Genomic DNA, 15,020 nt, shown 5'->3' with positions numbered 1-15,020 from the left:
ATTATATATTATATTTATAATATATTATATAAATATATAAATATTTATATAAATATATACTTATATATTATATAAGTATAATATATACTTATATAACATATAATATATAAGTATATATTATATATTATAAGTTATATATACTATATATATTGTAAATCATATATTATAAAATTATATATTATATATATAGTTTCACCACAATTTAAAAACAACTAAAGTATAAACCAAAAACTAAAAATATATGGTTACCTGCAGGAAAGGGAACATGGTCTAACCATGTTCTATACAACATATTTGTTGTATAGAAACATGTAATTATAGGGGTGCCTGTGTGGCTCAGTCGGTTGAGTGTCCAAGTTCAGCTCAGGTCATGATCTCCCAGTTTGTGGGTTTGAGCCCCACACTGGGCTCTGTGCTGACAGTTCAGGGCCTCCTAGAGCCTGTTTCAGATTCTGTGTCTCCCTCTTGCTCTCTGCCCCTCCCCCGCTCATGCTCTTTCTCAAAAATAATAAAATAAACATTAAAAATTTTTTAAAAGAAACATGTAATTATATTACATAATTTTAATTACATAATTATACATATTATAATAAAGTATTAAATCAAGGTGGAAAAATCTCTAAAAATTAAAAGCAAAATGAAACAAATGAATATAACCATGCATCAAGTTGTAGCTTAACTACAGAGTTAATTCAGAATTATTTCACCTGACTTTATTTTTTTGTAAGTTTATTTATTTCGAGAGATAGAGTAGAGAGAGAAAGCACAAGTGGGGGAGAAGCAGAGAGAGAGGGAGAGAGAGAATCCCAAGCAGACTCCATACCATCAGCACAGAGCCTGATGTGGGGCTTGATCTCACAAACGGTAACATCATGACCTAAGCAAAAATCAAGAGTCAGACTCTTAACCAACTGAACCACCCATGTGCCCTATTTCACCTGACTTTAACACATAGTAATTTGCTTGTACATCCATAGTGAGATCTATCCCCAAAAAAGGACATCTAAAAGAACATAGCCATTTTCAGTAATCATATTATTAGTAATATTTATACTTTTGAAATTATTTATATTAGAATAAATAAAATTAATAATTCATTAATGTTATTAGTATACAAAAACCTTAAAAGTTAGAATTATATTACATATTCAAGAAAGTGGATGAGTTTTAAGTAGAGATATGGAGGAAAATCCAATTCTAGAGATGAAAAATCTGAGATAAAAAAGATACCAAATGGGTTTAACAGTAGATTAGACACCATAGAAAAAGATTAATGAATTGAAGAAAAACAGTAAAAATTATCCAAATAAACACAGAACAAAAAAAAACTGGAAAAAAAATGAATAAATGGATAATAAATAGAACACAAACAGAAACAGACTGAAGATGACTCAGCGTTTTTAAACAGTTTGTAAAGCTTCAGGAATGAGACTTTAAACTTTTGGGTATTATTACATTTTCTCAATTACAAACTGCTTTCAACATAAAATACAGTGCTATAGATAAATTTAAAATAAATTTTATAAATCTATAAAGAGATTTTTAAAATGTTTATTTATTTATTTTGAGAGAGACAGAGTGTGCGTGCGTGTAAGCGAGGGAGGGGTAGAGAGAGAGGGAGAGAGATAATCCCAAACAGGCTCCATGCTACCAGGGCAGAGCCCAATGCAGGGCTTGAACCCACAAACCATGAAATCGTGACCTGAGCTGAAGTCCAACACTCAACCAACTTAGCCACCCGGGCGCCCCTAAAAAGATATTTTTAAGATTGGAATTACAAAATATTAAACACAAAATATTATACACACACACACACACACACATATATATACATTTTTTTTTAGTTTATTTTTAACTGTGCTAAAATACACATAGCCTAACACTTGCCATCTTAACCATATTTTAAATATACAGGTCAGTAGTATTAAATGCATTCACATGGTTTGTACAACCAATCTCCAGAACTCTCCTTATCTTGCAAAACTAAAACTCTATACCCATCATATAACTCCCCATTGCTCCCTCCCCAGCCTCTGGCAACCACCATTTTACTTTCTGTCTTCATGAATTTGACTATTCTAGGTACATCTTTTTGTGACCAGCTTATTTCACTTAGCATAATGTTGTTAAGGTTCATCCATGTTACAGTATGTGTCAGAATTTCCTTTCTTTTTAAGTCTGAATAATATCCCATTCTACGAATATACCACATTTTGTTTATCCACTCATCCATCTGTGGACATGATGGTTGCTTCCACCTTCTGGCTCTTGTGAATAGCGCTGTTATGAACATGGGTATATAAATATCTCTTCCAGACCCTGCTCTTAATTCTTACGGTTATATATCCAGAAGTGGTATTGCTGGATCATGTGGTAATTCTATGTTTAAATTTTATGAGGAACTGTCTGTCATACTCTTTTCCATAGAGTTTACACCATCTTACATTCCAACAGTGTATAACAGTTCCAATTTCTTCATATCCTTGTCAACATTTGTTATTTTCTATTGTTTTGTTTTTTGATGATAGTCATTTCAATGGGTATGAGGTGGTATCTCATTATGGTTTTGATTTGCATTTCCCTAATGAGTGGTGATGTTCAGCACCTTTTAATGTGTAAATTGGCCATTTGGATATCTTCTTTGGATAAATGTCTATTCAGGTCCTTTCACTTTTTTTTAGCATAATTCTTTTTTATTGAGATACAATTGACATATAACATTATAGTAGTTTCAAGTATACAACATAATTACTTGATATTTATATATAGTGCAGTGATCACCACAATAAGTCTAGTTAGTATCTGTCAGCTTACATAGTTACAAATTTTTTCTTGTGATAAGAACTTTCAAGACTGGGGCAGTCAGTCAGTTGAGCATCTGACTTCAGCTCAGATCATGATCTCATGGTCTGTGAGTTCGACCCCTGCATTGGGCTCTGTGCTGACAGCTCAGAGCCTGGAGCCAGCTAAGGATTCTGTGTCTCCCTCTCTCTCTGCCCCTCCCCCTCTTGTGTGTGTGTGTGCGCGCGCGCGCGCGCTCTCTCTCTCTCTCTCTCTCTCTCTCAAAAATAAACATTAAAACAAAAATTTTTTAAAAAAGAACTTCTAAGACTTGCTCTCAGCAATTTTCAAATATGCAATATAGCACTGTTAACTATAGTCACTATGCTGCATGTTATATTCCCATGAGTGATTTATTTTATAACTGAAAATTCGTACCTTTTCACCACCTTCATGCATTTTGACCACTTTTGACCCCATCCCCCTACCTCTGGCAACCACTAATCTATTCTCTATGTCTACTAACATTTGCCCACTTTTTAACTGAGTTAATATTAAAACATTAAAAATATTTTTTTAATTTTATTTAAATCCAAGTTAGTTAACATATAGCATAATAATGGTTTCAGGGGGCGCCTGGGTGGCGCAGTCGGTTGGGCGTCCGACTTCAGCCAGGTCACGATCTTGCGGTCCGTGAGTTCGAGCCCCGCGTCGGGCTCTGGGCTGATGGCTCAGAGCCTGGAGCCTGTTTCCGATTCTGTGTCTCCCTCTCTCTCTGCCCCTCCCCCGTTCATGCTCTGTCTCTCTCTGTCCCAAAAATAAATAAACGTTGAAAAAAAATTTGAAAAAAAAAAAAATGGTTTCAGGAGTAGAATTTAGTGGTTCATCACTTACATATAACCCAGTGCTCATCCCAACAAGTACCCATCACGCATTTAGTCCATCCCCCTACCCAGCACCCCTCCAGGAACATTCAGTTTGTTCTCCGTCTTTAAGAGTCTCTTATGCTTTGCCTCCCTCTCTGTTTTTACCTTATTTTTCCTTCCCTTCCCTTCCCCTATGTTCATCTGTTTTATTTATTAAATTCCACATGAGTAAAATCATATGATATTTATCTTTCTCTGACTGACTTATTTCACTTAGCATAATACATTCTAGTTCCATCCACATTGTTGCAAATGGCAAGATTGCATTCTTTTTGATTGCCAAGTAATATTTCATTGTTTCAATATTTCATTTCATATATATGTATGTGTGTATATGTATATAATTGGTGTGTGTGTGTATATATATATATACACAAAAATATATATATATACATATATATGTATATATATATATATATAAAACACATCTTCTTTATCCATTCATCAGTCAATGGACATTTGGACTCTTTCCGTAATTTGGCTATTGTTTACAGTGTTGCTATAAGCATTGAGGTGCATGTGCCCCTTCGAATCAGCATTTTTGTGTCCTTTGGATAAATACCTAGTACTACAATGGCTAGGTCATAGGATAGTTCTATTTTTAATTTTTTGAGGAAACTCCATACTATTTTCCTGAGTGGCTGCACCAGTTTGCATTCCGTAAAACATTTTTAACTACTCTTCAATCTCTGAGGTTCTAAGAATCTTGAGATAATTAAAATGTAAAAAATTAGGGGTATCTGGGTAGCTCAGTCGGTTCAGCATCCAACTTCGGCTCAGGTCATGCTCTAAAGGTTCGTAAGTTCGAGCCCCACGTTGGGCTCTGTGCTGACAGCTCAGAGCCTGGAGCTCACTTTGGATTCTGTGTCTCCCTCTCTCTCTGTCTGCCCCTCCCCTACTCACACTCTCTCTCTCAAAATAAATAAATAATTAAACATTTTTAATGTAAAAAATCAAAAATTGACAGTAAATATTTTAGTCTTGAGTCTTGAGACTATCATATGAATTTTATAATTCTCCTCTGTGTAGTAATTCCTTCAATTAAAAAGTAAAAAATAACAATACTTACCCTATCCTTTTTCTGTCTTTAATTGGAATGTAGCTTTTGGCCTTGAGACATTATAAACAAAAAATATTATAAGTTTATCAATATATGGAAAAATATATATCAAGGTAAGAATTTTATATTATTTACATGTTAAGAATATCAGAAAGGATGTTGAATTTTATTAAATGTCTTTTCAGTAATATTTGGAGATTGACATGATTTTTCTTCTTGAACATATTATGATGAATTATTTTAAAAGCTTTCCTAATGTTGGTTCATCATTGCATTTTCCAGTACAAAAATTTTGGTTATGGTGAGTATTCTTCTAATGTGCTGCCAGATTCTATTTGATAATGTGAATTTTCACTCCCACCAGTAGTTTATATAAGCATACTGCTAAGTCATTTATATTATCTTTTAATATAGACTGTGGCATCACACCAGGGCACATTCTAGCAAAAAAAAAAAAAAAGTGATCCTACCCTGAGTTTATACAGTGCAGTCCAGGCAAGTTGGCCTTTGACGATCTAGCTTAATTGAGAGACAGAATTTAGAGTATCAAAAGCAGGAGTTCATTCTTGATGACTAGAGGGGTGAAAACAGATATCCTTGTCTTGTTTCCAATCTTAGGGAGTGTTAAATATTTCATGATTGAGTACGATGTCAGTTTTCAGTTTTTCACAGATGTTCTTTCTTTTTAAAGTTTATTTTGAGAGAGAACGAGAGAATGAAAATGAGAGAGAGGGAGAGAGAGTATCCCAAGCAGGCTCCGTGCTATCAGCATGGAGCCTGATGTGGGGCCTGATATTACGAATTGTGAGATCCTGACCCAAGCCAAAATCAAGGGTCCGATGCTTAACTTACTGAGCCACCCAGGCACCCTTCATAGATATGCATTATTGGATTGCTGAAGTTTCCTTCTATTCCTAGTCTGCTGAAAGTTTGGAGGTTTTTTAATAAATGGATGTTAGATTTTGTCAAATTCTCTTTCTGCATGCATCTGTTGAGATAGTCATGTTTTTTTTTAATTCTATTGATACAGTGAATTAGATTCATTGCCTTTTGAATATGAAATCAAAGACAAATCTACCATGAGCATTTTCAAATTTCTAACCATTTCTCTCATTTCTATAGGTACATGATATTTCTCCTATCAAGAAATAAAGCCTATTCCTCTCTCCTTAAATCTTCATTGGACTTATGATTGAGCTGATTAATAGAATGTGACAGAAGGAATCTGTGCCAGATCCAGGTCAATCTCTTAAGAAGCCTGGCAGCTTGTTTTCCCTCAGAGAGGTCATATGGAAAACAACCAGGGCACCCCACCCAATAGCCGCCACAAAGACCCCAGACACGTAAATGCGACTATCCTAGATATTCTAGCCCCAGATGCGATCCGGCTGAATGCAACTATGTGAATGAGCCAGATAACACCACATGAAACACAGCAACCGTCCATGACCCATGTAATCATGAGAAAAAATGAACAACTGTTTTAAGTCAGTAAGTTTTGGGGTGGTATGATAAGTAGCAACAGATAACTGAAACAAGGCTTACACACACATCTGGGGGGGGGGAATACAGTTTTCATCAGATTCTCTAAAGTGATTAAAACTACTAGAAAAATTAAAAGCTGAAGATTATTTAGGGAACACCTCATAAATATTCCTTTTTTCAGTGTTTTTGATAGTTTTAACAGCAGTGTGCTTAAGATACAATCTTTGACCTCTGTAAGTAGAGTAAAGGTATTGGATTTGGCAATTAAATAAAAGGTCATATGCTTAACAATCTAAAGGGACTGACATCCTAAGGTGAAAAATGAGAAAACTTACTGGACCATTCCTCTTCTGTTCTGAAGTAAGTTTAGGTAGTATTTTAGAGCTAGACCAAAACTCTTCACAAAAAACATGCGAAAATATACACACAAAAGTTATACAAGAAGAAATGAACAAAAGCAGACCCAAAATTCAACATAACAAAATATGGTAAAAAAAAAAAAAAGAAAGAAAGAAAGTAGTTGCATACATGAACCAGCCAGATGTATTCAACTACCATCATAAGTAGCACAGCCACAGTGGGAAGTGAGTGTGATCTGAAACTGAGTTAGAGCCTGTCCCCATAGAGTCCAGATAAAAATGACTAAGACATAGCATTGCTTCTATCTGGTAAAAATAACAGTACTGTAGACCATTAGTTCTAATCCAGTAAAAGATGTAATAAATCAGAAGGGTACAAGATACTGTGACAAAGAGAAGCTAATAACCTTGGAAAAAAGAGCTTGAAGAGATCAGGCCAGGTACTCAGAAACAGTTCAAAGAGAATGTATCAGGTACCTAGGTGGAGGCCTGCTAGGCAGTCTGTCTGACTCCCGTGTTGGCATTATTTAGGGAAGCAACAGCTCTTTCAAGTGTCCAGGATGCTGAAGGCCAATACGTGCAAGGTCAGACCTGGAGAGGGGGGCAAAACCAAGGATTCTGGGTGGCATTCTCAGGAATCCTTGCTGCAGCATATCACAGAAAGGCCCACCCCAGTGACAATTTCCCAGAAAGCAGACCAAATGAGTTAAAGGCCAAAACTTGTGAGGAAACCCTCAATGATGAGAAAAATGAGGTGAGAACTAAGAAAGATGATTTGAATGCTACACTGGAAAGACTAGAGCAACAAGCACTTGGAGAGATTATGTAAGGATCAGAAATATGGGTGCAGCCAAGCTGGGTCCCTCTGACTTAAGATCTCTCATAAGGTTTCAGCCATCCTGTTGGCCAGGGATGCAGTCAATATGAAGGCTCGACTGAGGGAGGATTCACTTCCCAGCTATTCCTCTGGTTGTTAGCAGAATTCAGTACCTATTTTGAGAGCCTCAGTTCCTTGCTGTTCAGTTGAGGGCCTCAGTTCTTTGCTGCCTGTTGCCTGGAGACCTGTAGTTCCTTAACACATGGGCCTCTTCAAAGGGCAATACACAACATGGCAACTGGATTCCCTCAGAACAAATTAGAAGGAAAGCAAGAGAGAACCCCCAAAACAGAAGCCACAGTCTTTTTGTAACCTAACCTTAAAGTGATATCTTATTATTTTTGCTATAGTCTATTAGAAAAATCAGTAGATCCAGCCTATAGTCAAGGAGAAAGAATTACATAAGGACATGAATACTAGAAGGGGAACAATGGGGGCCATCTTAGAGGCTGTGTATCATAATTACTCAGCTGTAAAAATTGTATCTCTGTATTTAATTGTTGCAAATGTCAGATTACTGGGAGTTAGGATCTCATTGGCCCAGTCTGGGTTAGAGTTTTTTCCTGTGGGTCGGTCAACCTTGGCTAGAGGGGGCAAGATCATATAGTACAGGCCATTTCTAGGGTATAGGAAATTGTTGTAGGCTTGTTAGCCACATGAAAATCTGTTATAAAGATAACTATCAAGCTAGTATTAGAATTGCATAAAAACTAACAAGATTAACTTGAGATTTAGGATTGAGAAATAAAGCTATGACATGTTTTCACTCAGTTTCAGTGATTATTGCCTTATTCTCTAGAGCTGAAGGGAGAGAGTAAGCATTATTTTGTCACCTGGAGATGCAGATACAATTTGATGGGATAATTTAGACGTGTCTTGTCTAAGCAAAATTGGAAGACTCCCAGAGTTATGAAGGAGGTGGTAGGGAAAATAATAAAGAAACAGTGGCTATAGTGGAAAAAATATCAATAAGGGGATCAATTTTAGGGGCACTTGGGTGGCTCAGTCGGTTAAGCATCCAACTTCAGCTCAGGTCATGATCTCACAGTTCATGAGATTGAGCCCCATGTCGGGCTCTGCTGACAGCTCAGAGCCTGGAGCCTGCTTCAAATTCTATGTCTCCCTCTCTCTCTGCCCCTCCTCCACTTGCACTCTGTCTCTCTCTCTCAAAAATAAACATTAAGAAAAATTTTTTAAGATAAATTTTAAATGAAAAATTCACTTGATACCCTTGAAATTCAAGCATCTCAAAGGTAAATAGAAAATCATATTTGGGGAGTGCCTGGGTGGCTCAGTCAGTTGAGTATACGACTTTGGCTCAGGTCATGATCTCAAGGTTCGTGAGTTTGAGCCCCACATCGGGCTTGCTGCTGTTAGCACAGAGCCTACTTCAGATCCTCTGTCCCCCTTTCTCTCTGCCCCTCCCCTGCTCGTGCTCTCTCTCAAAAATAAATAAACATAAAAAAGAAAAGAAAAGAAATCATATTTGGGGCACTTGGCTGGCTCAGCCAGTAGAACATGTGACTCTTGATCTCAGGGTTGTGAATTCAAGCCCCACGTTGGATGTAGAGATTACTTAAAAACAAAATCTTAAAAAAAAGAAAAGAAAAGAAAATCATCTTTGCTGACACTGATACAATATTTACAAAAAAGCAAATAACTCAAGGTAGGCTGAGTATCCCTGTTCTTCTTCAATTGTCTTATTTTTATTCTCTAGGGCATTCTGCTGTCAGTAATGGTGGAGTATCTTGTTGCAGGCCAACCCTGCAGCAAAAAACAATCAGAAAATATGAACAAAGTTAAAAATGTAAAAATCTATTCACAGGAATCAGAGAGCTACCAAGCCAACTGAGGAGCTAAAATCTCAGACTTCTGAAGTACAAAGAGGTAAACCTGACATTAAATGTCTCTTTTCCCTTAAAGGCATTACTGATTCAACAGTAGTAATGAGAGGCTAAGAAGCTGAGCAGAAAGCAGAAGCTAAAAGGCTGAGAACTGGTCTTCCTGTAGTCTTACAGAGCTTGGGGGGAAAACTGCTCAGGACCCACCAAGATAAAGGAACTCCACTTCCCCCTTGTATATTTTTTTAAATTTTTTTAAATGTTTATTTTTGAGAGAGAGAGAGAGAGAGACTGAGCATGAGTGGGGGAGAGGAAGAGAGAAAGGGAGACAGAATCTGAAGCAGGCTCCAGGCTCCGAGCTGTCAGCACAGAGCCCGACACGGGGCTCAAACTCACAAACCGTGAGATCATGACTCGAGCTGAAGTCAGTCGCTTAACTGACTAAGCCACCCAGGTGCCTTCCCCCCTTTACTTTTAGTTGGGACTCCCAAACGCCTATACATTAAAAGATACCAGCCCTTGTAAATACTAAAGCTCAGCTTCTCATCAACTCAATCCCTGGTTTGATTAAGATGGTCTAATCTTACCCTAACTGACTTCCAGAAGCAAAAGTAACCTCTTGCTGCAGAAATATAACACCATCCAGGGACTCAAATTATCTCTTTAATTTTTCATAAACCACTTTCAGTATTAAACAAAAAATACCAGTATTCCACAAACAAGATCAAATGACAAAAACTGAAGCAGAAAAGGATCCATAGAAGAGTCAGATATTGGAATTATCAGACATGTACTTTAAAATAACCATAATGAGGGGCACCTGACTGGCTCAGTCAGTAGAGCATGTGACTCTTGATCTCAGGGTCATGAGTTTGAGCCCCACACTGAGTGTAGAAAATTCCGAAATAAATAAATAAATAAATAAATAAATAAATAGATAGATAGATAAATAGATAAATAAATAAAGCAACCATAATGAATAGGTTTAAGAAGTTAAATGACAAGATAGAGAAATTCAGCAGAGGAAACTGTATAAAATATTAAATGAAAATTCTAGAACTGAAAAATAATCACATTTAAAAATTCAATGGGGCTTAACAGCACATTGGACACAAAGAGCTAACTAGCGAACTAGAAGATAGGTCAGAAGAAATTATCCAGAGTGACGATAAGGGGGGAGAAAAGAGGAAAATAGAGAAAAGAACATAAAATACACATAAGACTGTAAAAAATAAAATCTTTGATATATAGCTGATTAGAGGACCAGAAGAGGGAGACAATGGGATAGAAACACTATTTGAAGAGAAAATAACCAAAATATTTCCAAAAGTAGTGAAGGAACCAGAGTCACAAATATAAGAAATTCTCTGAACTCAAGCAGAACAAATACAAAGAAAAGCATACTTCAGGCATATCATAGTGAAGTTGCTAAAAACCAAAGATAAAGATAAAATCTTAAAAGAAGTCATGGGGGAGGGGGTTAGTAGAGGGACATACCTTCAAAAGAACAATAAAGCTAATAGGTAGCTTCTCAACAAATTGATGGAAGCCAAAAGATAATGGAATGATATGTACAAAGTGTTGTAAGATAATAACTGCCAAACTAGAATTTTATACTCAGTATAAAAAAGTTCTTCAGAAATGAAGCCAAATTAATATATTTTCACACAAACAAAAACAGAAAACTTGCCAGCAGCAGATCTTTATTAAAGGAACCCCAAAGGGAGTTCTACCAAAAGGAAAAGGATCCCAAATGGAAGCACAGTTATGCAAAAAGAGATTTCGAGCAATAAAAAGAGCAATAAATATGAAGATAAATTCTGATGAATAAGAGCTTACATGTAAAGATTATGAGAGCAGATAAAAACAAAGAATTTCTGGAATGAAAACTACGATCTCTCAGGGAAAAAATGCAGATGAATTGAAGGAGAGAATATTTACTGGCAAGATCTGAACTAGTGACTGGAAAGTTGAGCAGAAGAGCTATTTCAAAGCAAAGAGCTGAAATACAAACAGAAATCATAATGGAAAATATAAGACTTAGACATAGATCCAGGAGACCTAGTATGCAAGTAATAGCAGGAAAAGAGGACAGATGGAGAAAAGGTGATACTTTAAAATGTAATATAGATTGCTGGATACAAAGTTATACAAAAATCAGCTGCATTTTTATATACCAAAAGTAATTGGAAATTTTAACTTAAAAAGGATATCATTCATAATAGTATCAAAAAACATATAACATGCCTATGAATAAAATTACCCAAATTGTTCAAGACATACTTTAATGAAACTTTATTGAAAAACACTAAATCAGAACCTTCAGGAGGAGGACAGGGCACTTGGAGAGTACAATTCAAGAAGGATCAGAAAAACTTTCTTGGCAAAGAAAATAATTAAACATGGGCAAAGGAGATCCTAAGAAGCCGAGAGGCAAAATGTCATCATATGCATTCTTTGTGCAAACTTGCTGAGAGGAGCACAAGAAGAAGCACCCAGATGCTTCAGTCAACTTCTCAGAGTTTTCTAAGAAGTGCTCAGGGAGGTGGAAGACCATGTCTGCTAAAGAGAAAGGAAAGTTTAAAGACATGGCAAAGGCGGACAAGGCCCGTTATGAAAGAGAAATGAAAACTTATATCCCTCCTAAAGGGGAAACAAAAAAGAAGTTCAAGGATCCCAATGCACCCAAGAGGCCTCCTTCGGCCTTTTTCTTGTTTTGTTCTGAGTATCGTCCAAAAATCAAAGGAGAACATCCTGGCCTATCCATTGGTGATGTTGCAAAGAAACTGGGAGAGATGTGGAATAACACCGCTGCAGATGACAAGCAGCCTTATGAGAAGAAGGCTGCGAAGCTGAAGGAAAAATATGAAAAGGATATTGCTGCATACCGAGCTAAAGGAAAGCCTGACGCAGCAAAAAAGGGAGTCGTCAAGGCTCAAAAAAGCAAGAAAAAGAAGGAAGAGGAGGAGGATGAGGAAGATGAAGAGGATGAGGAAGAGGAGGAAGATGAAAAAGATGAAGAAGAAGATGATGATGATGAATAAGTTGGTTGTAGTGCAGTTTTTTTTTTTTTTGTCTATAAAGCATTTAACCCCCCTGCACACAACTCACTCCTTTTAAAGAAAAAAATTGAAATGTAAGGCTGTGTAAGATTTGTTTTTAAACTGTGCAGTGTCTTTTTTTGTATAGTTAACACACTACCAAATGTGTCTTTAGATAGCCCTGTCCCGGTGGTATTTCCAATAGCCACTAACCTTGCCTGGTACAGTATGGGGGTTGTAAATTGGCATGGAAATTTAAGGCAGGTTCTTGTTGGTGCACAGCACAAATTAGTTATATATGGGGATGGTAGTTTTTTCATCTTCAGTTGTCTCTGATGCAGCTTATACGAAATAATTGTTGTTCTGTTAACTGAATACCACTCTGTAATTGCAAAAAAAAAAAAAAAGTTGCAGCTGTTTTGTTGACATTCTGAATGCTTCTAAGTAAATACAATTTTTTTATTAAAAAAAAAGAAAAACACTAAATCATACCTAAATAAATGGAATTATATACTTAGTCTGTGGATTGGAAGAGTTCTCTCATAAAAATGTCAGTTCTTCTCAAAATGACCTATAGATTCAATATAATTTCAATCAAAATCACAAAAGTCTCTGTATGTGTATGCATGTGTACATGTTATCTAAGTACGCACTTAACACAGAACATATATCACATACGGCACCATACTAGAGGATTTTCAAAATATGGAATGAATAAGGGGCACCTGGGTGGCTCAGTTGGTTAAGCGTCCAACTTCAACTCAGGTCATGATCTCGCAGTTTGTGAGTTTGAACCCCCAGGCTGGCTCTGTGCTGACAGCTTGGAGCCTGCTTCGGATTCTGTGTCTCCTTCTCTCTCTGCCCTTCCCCTGTTCGCGCTCTGTGTCTCTGTCTCTCAAAAATAAACACTAAAAAAATTTTTTAAATAAAAAAATATATAAATAATAAAATATGGAATGAATAAAAGTCCTTGCTGACCATTTTATACAACACAGGGAATAGTGGCACTATGGGACAAAGAAAGTGCTGCAGGTGTTTGCTTCTAGGGCAGGCCTTCTGATCCTTCTAAAGCTTGGGTAAACATCATGAAGGCACTTTGTTTATATAGACATTAGGCTATAAATTGTTTTTCTCTGTATTTATAAGAAACCTGAAAGATAAGAATATCAGGAAGGTAAATACAGATCCTTTTTATCTGGCTAATCAGGCTAAGGTGAAAGACTTGAGTAAGATTAAATTTGGTTATTTCTGTTCTCCATGATACATATTTTCTCTCTGTTATGTTTTCTTGACAGATCATGTAAAGAGATATGGATTATTATTATTATTATTATTATTATTATTATTATTATTTGTCAAACTTTTATGTTACAGAGTCTGTCTTTACCATTCTGGAATGTGGCCCCTTAACTCCAAGACTTAAGGCTAACTGCAAAATCTTTATGATTTCCAGAATTAAAGAGAATCATAGATATGCCTATTATTGGATTTTTACTAGTTCACAAATTGTGTGTGCATTAATCAAATAAGCTATTAAGATGATCTTACTAGCTTTATATTAATTTTATCAATTAACTATATTGTATAAATTCTCTAGTTAGATCCAATTATAGATCTTGGATCTAGTTTTCTCTTGGAAGGCTTGCAAATTATAAGTAAGTAAAAGAAATGCCTCTAACAGACTCATAACCAAATACAATGCCAAGTCTTGTTTTTCCACAATATATATAGTGTAAATCCACTCACATAAAATAGTAAATATTTAGCATTTACTATTTAGTATATGTTTATACTAAATAGATGTCTACAAGGATCTTTATCAAATGTTAACAGTATTTTTAATAATGACAGGATTTCAAGTAAATTTACTTCCACTACAACTTTCTAAGTTGTCTGAATTTTCTAGAATGAGTAGATAGAACAAAGGAAATGGGAAATGTTTAAAAAGAATGAAGGAATTTCTCTGGTTTGAACTTAAAAGCCTGTTTATAGGGTCACCTAGCTGGCTCAGTCGGTAGAACAATACGATTCTTAATCTCAGGGTCAGGAGTTCCTATCATGAGTTCAAGTTCCACATTGGGTGTGGAGCCTAGTTAAAAAAAAAAAAAATAATAATAATAATAAAGGAAAAAATAAAAAAATAAAACCTGTTTATAGTGGATACATAGGCTGGGTGTCAAAAAATACAGGATATTCCTTAATGATGCATTCTATTAGTTTTACAAGTCTATTTATAGTTGATGTTACCATGTTCTAGATGCCACTTCCAGTTAAGAACCTCTCCAAATCATTATTCTATAAATCACTTTGTGGCAATGGGTCAGGAAGCTTTTTTTTTTTTTTTTTTTTTTTTAAGATTTTATGATTGGCGTGCCTGGGTGCCTCGGCCAGTTAAACATCTGCCTCTTGATCTCAGCGCTCAGGTCATAATCTCATGGTTAGAGGGATAGAGCCCCAGAGAGGGGCTCTGTGCTGATAGTGCAGAGCCTGTTTGGGATTCTCTCTCTCCCCTCTCTCTGCCACTCCCCTGCTTGTTCTCTCTCTAAAACAAATAAATAAACTTAAAAAACTAAAAAAAAAATGCTTTAAAAAATAATGTGTACAAAATAAATAAATAAAGTATACAAATCACTGGTGTTTAATATATTCA

General features: G+C 35.9%; 2 protein-coding genes across 2 annotated transcripts in view; both read left to right on the top strand.

Annotated features, from left to right (window-relative positions):
- TUBA1B (tubulin alpha 1b) overlaps window positions 1–15,020 on the top strand; it is a 53,501-nt gene that overhangs the window by 8,187 nt on the left and 30,294 nt on the right. The gene's annotated exons all lie outside the window — the stretch shown is intronic.
- LOC122472356 (high mobility group protein B1-like) lies at window positions 11,715–12,761 on the top strand. The gene is given in 1 exon segment (XM_043561808.1): window positions 11,715–12,761. A coding segment is annotated over 1 exon segment (642 nt). The 5' UTR covers window positions 11,715–11,731; the 3' UTR covers window positions 12,374–12,761.

The sequence above is a fragment of the Prionailurus bengalensis genome, chromosome B4 (assembly GCF_016509475.1).
Source record: "Prionailurus bengalensis isolate Pbe53 chromosome B4, Fcat_Pben_1.1_paternal_pri, whole genome shotgun sequence".
NCBI classification, from domain to species: Eukaryota; Metazoa; Chordata; class Mammalia; order Carnivora; family Felidae; genus Prionailurus; species Prionailurus bengalensis.
Note: the sequence above shows the minus strand (reverse complement) of the source record. Positions and strands in the feature narration are given on the sequence as shown.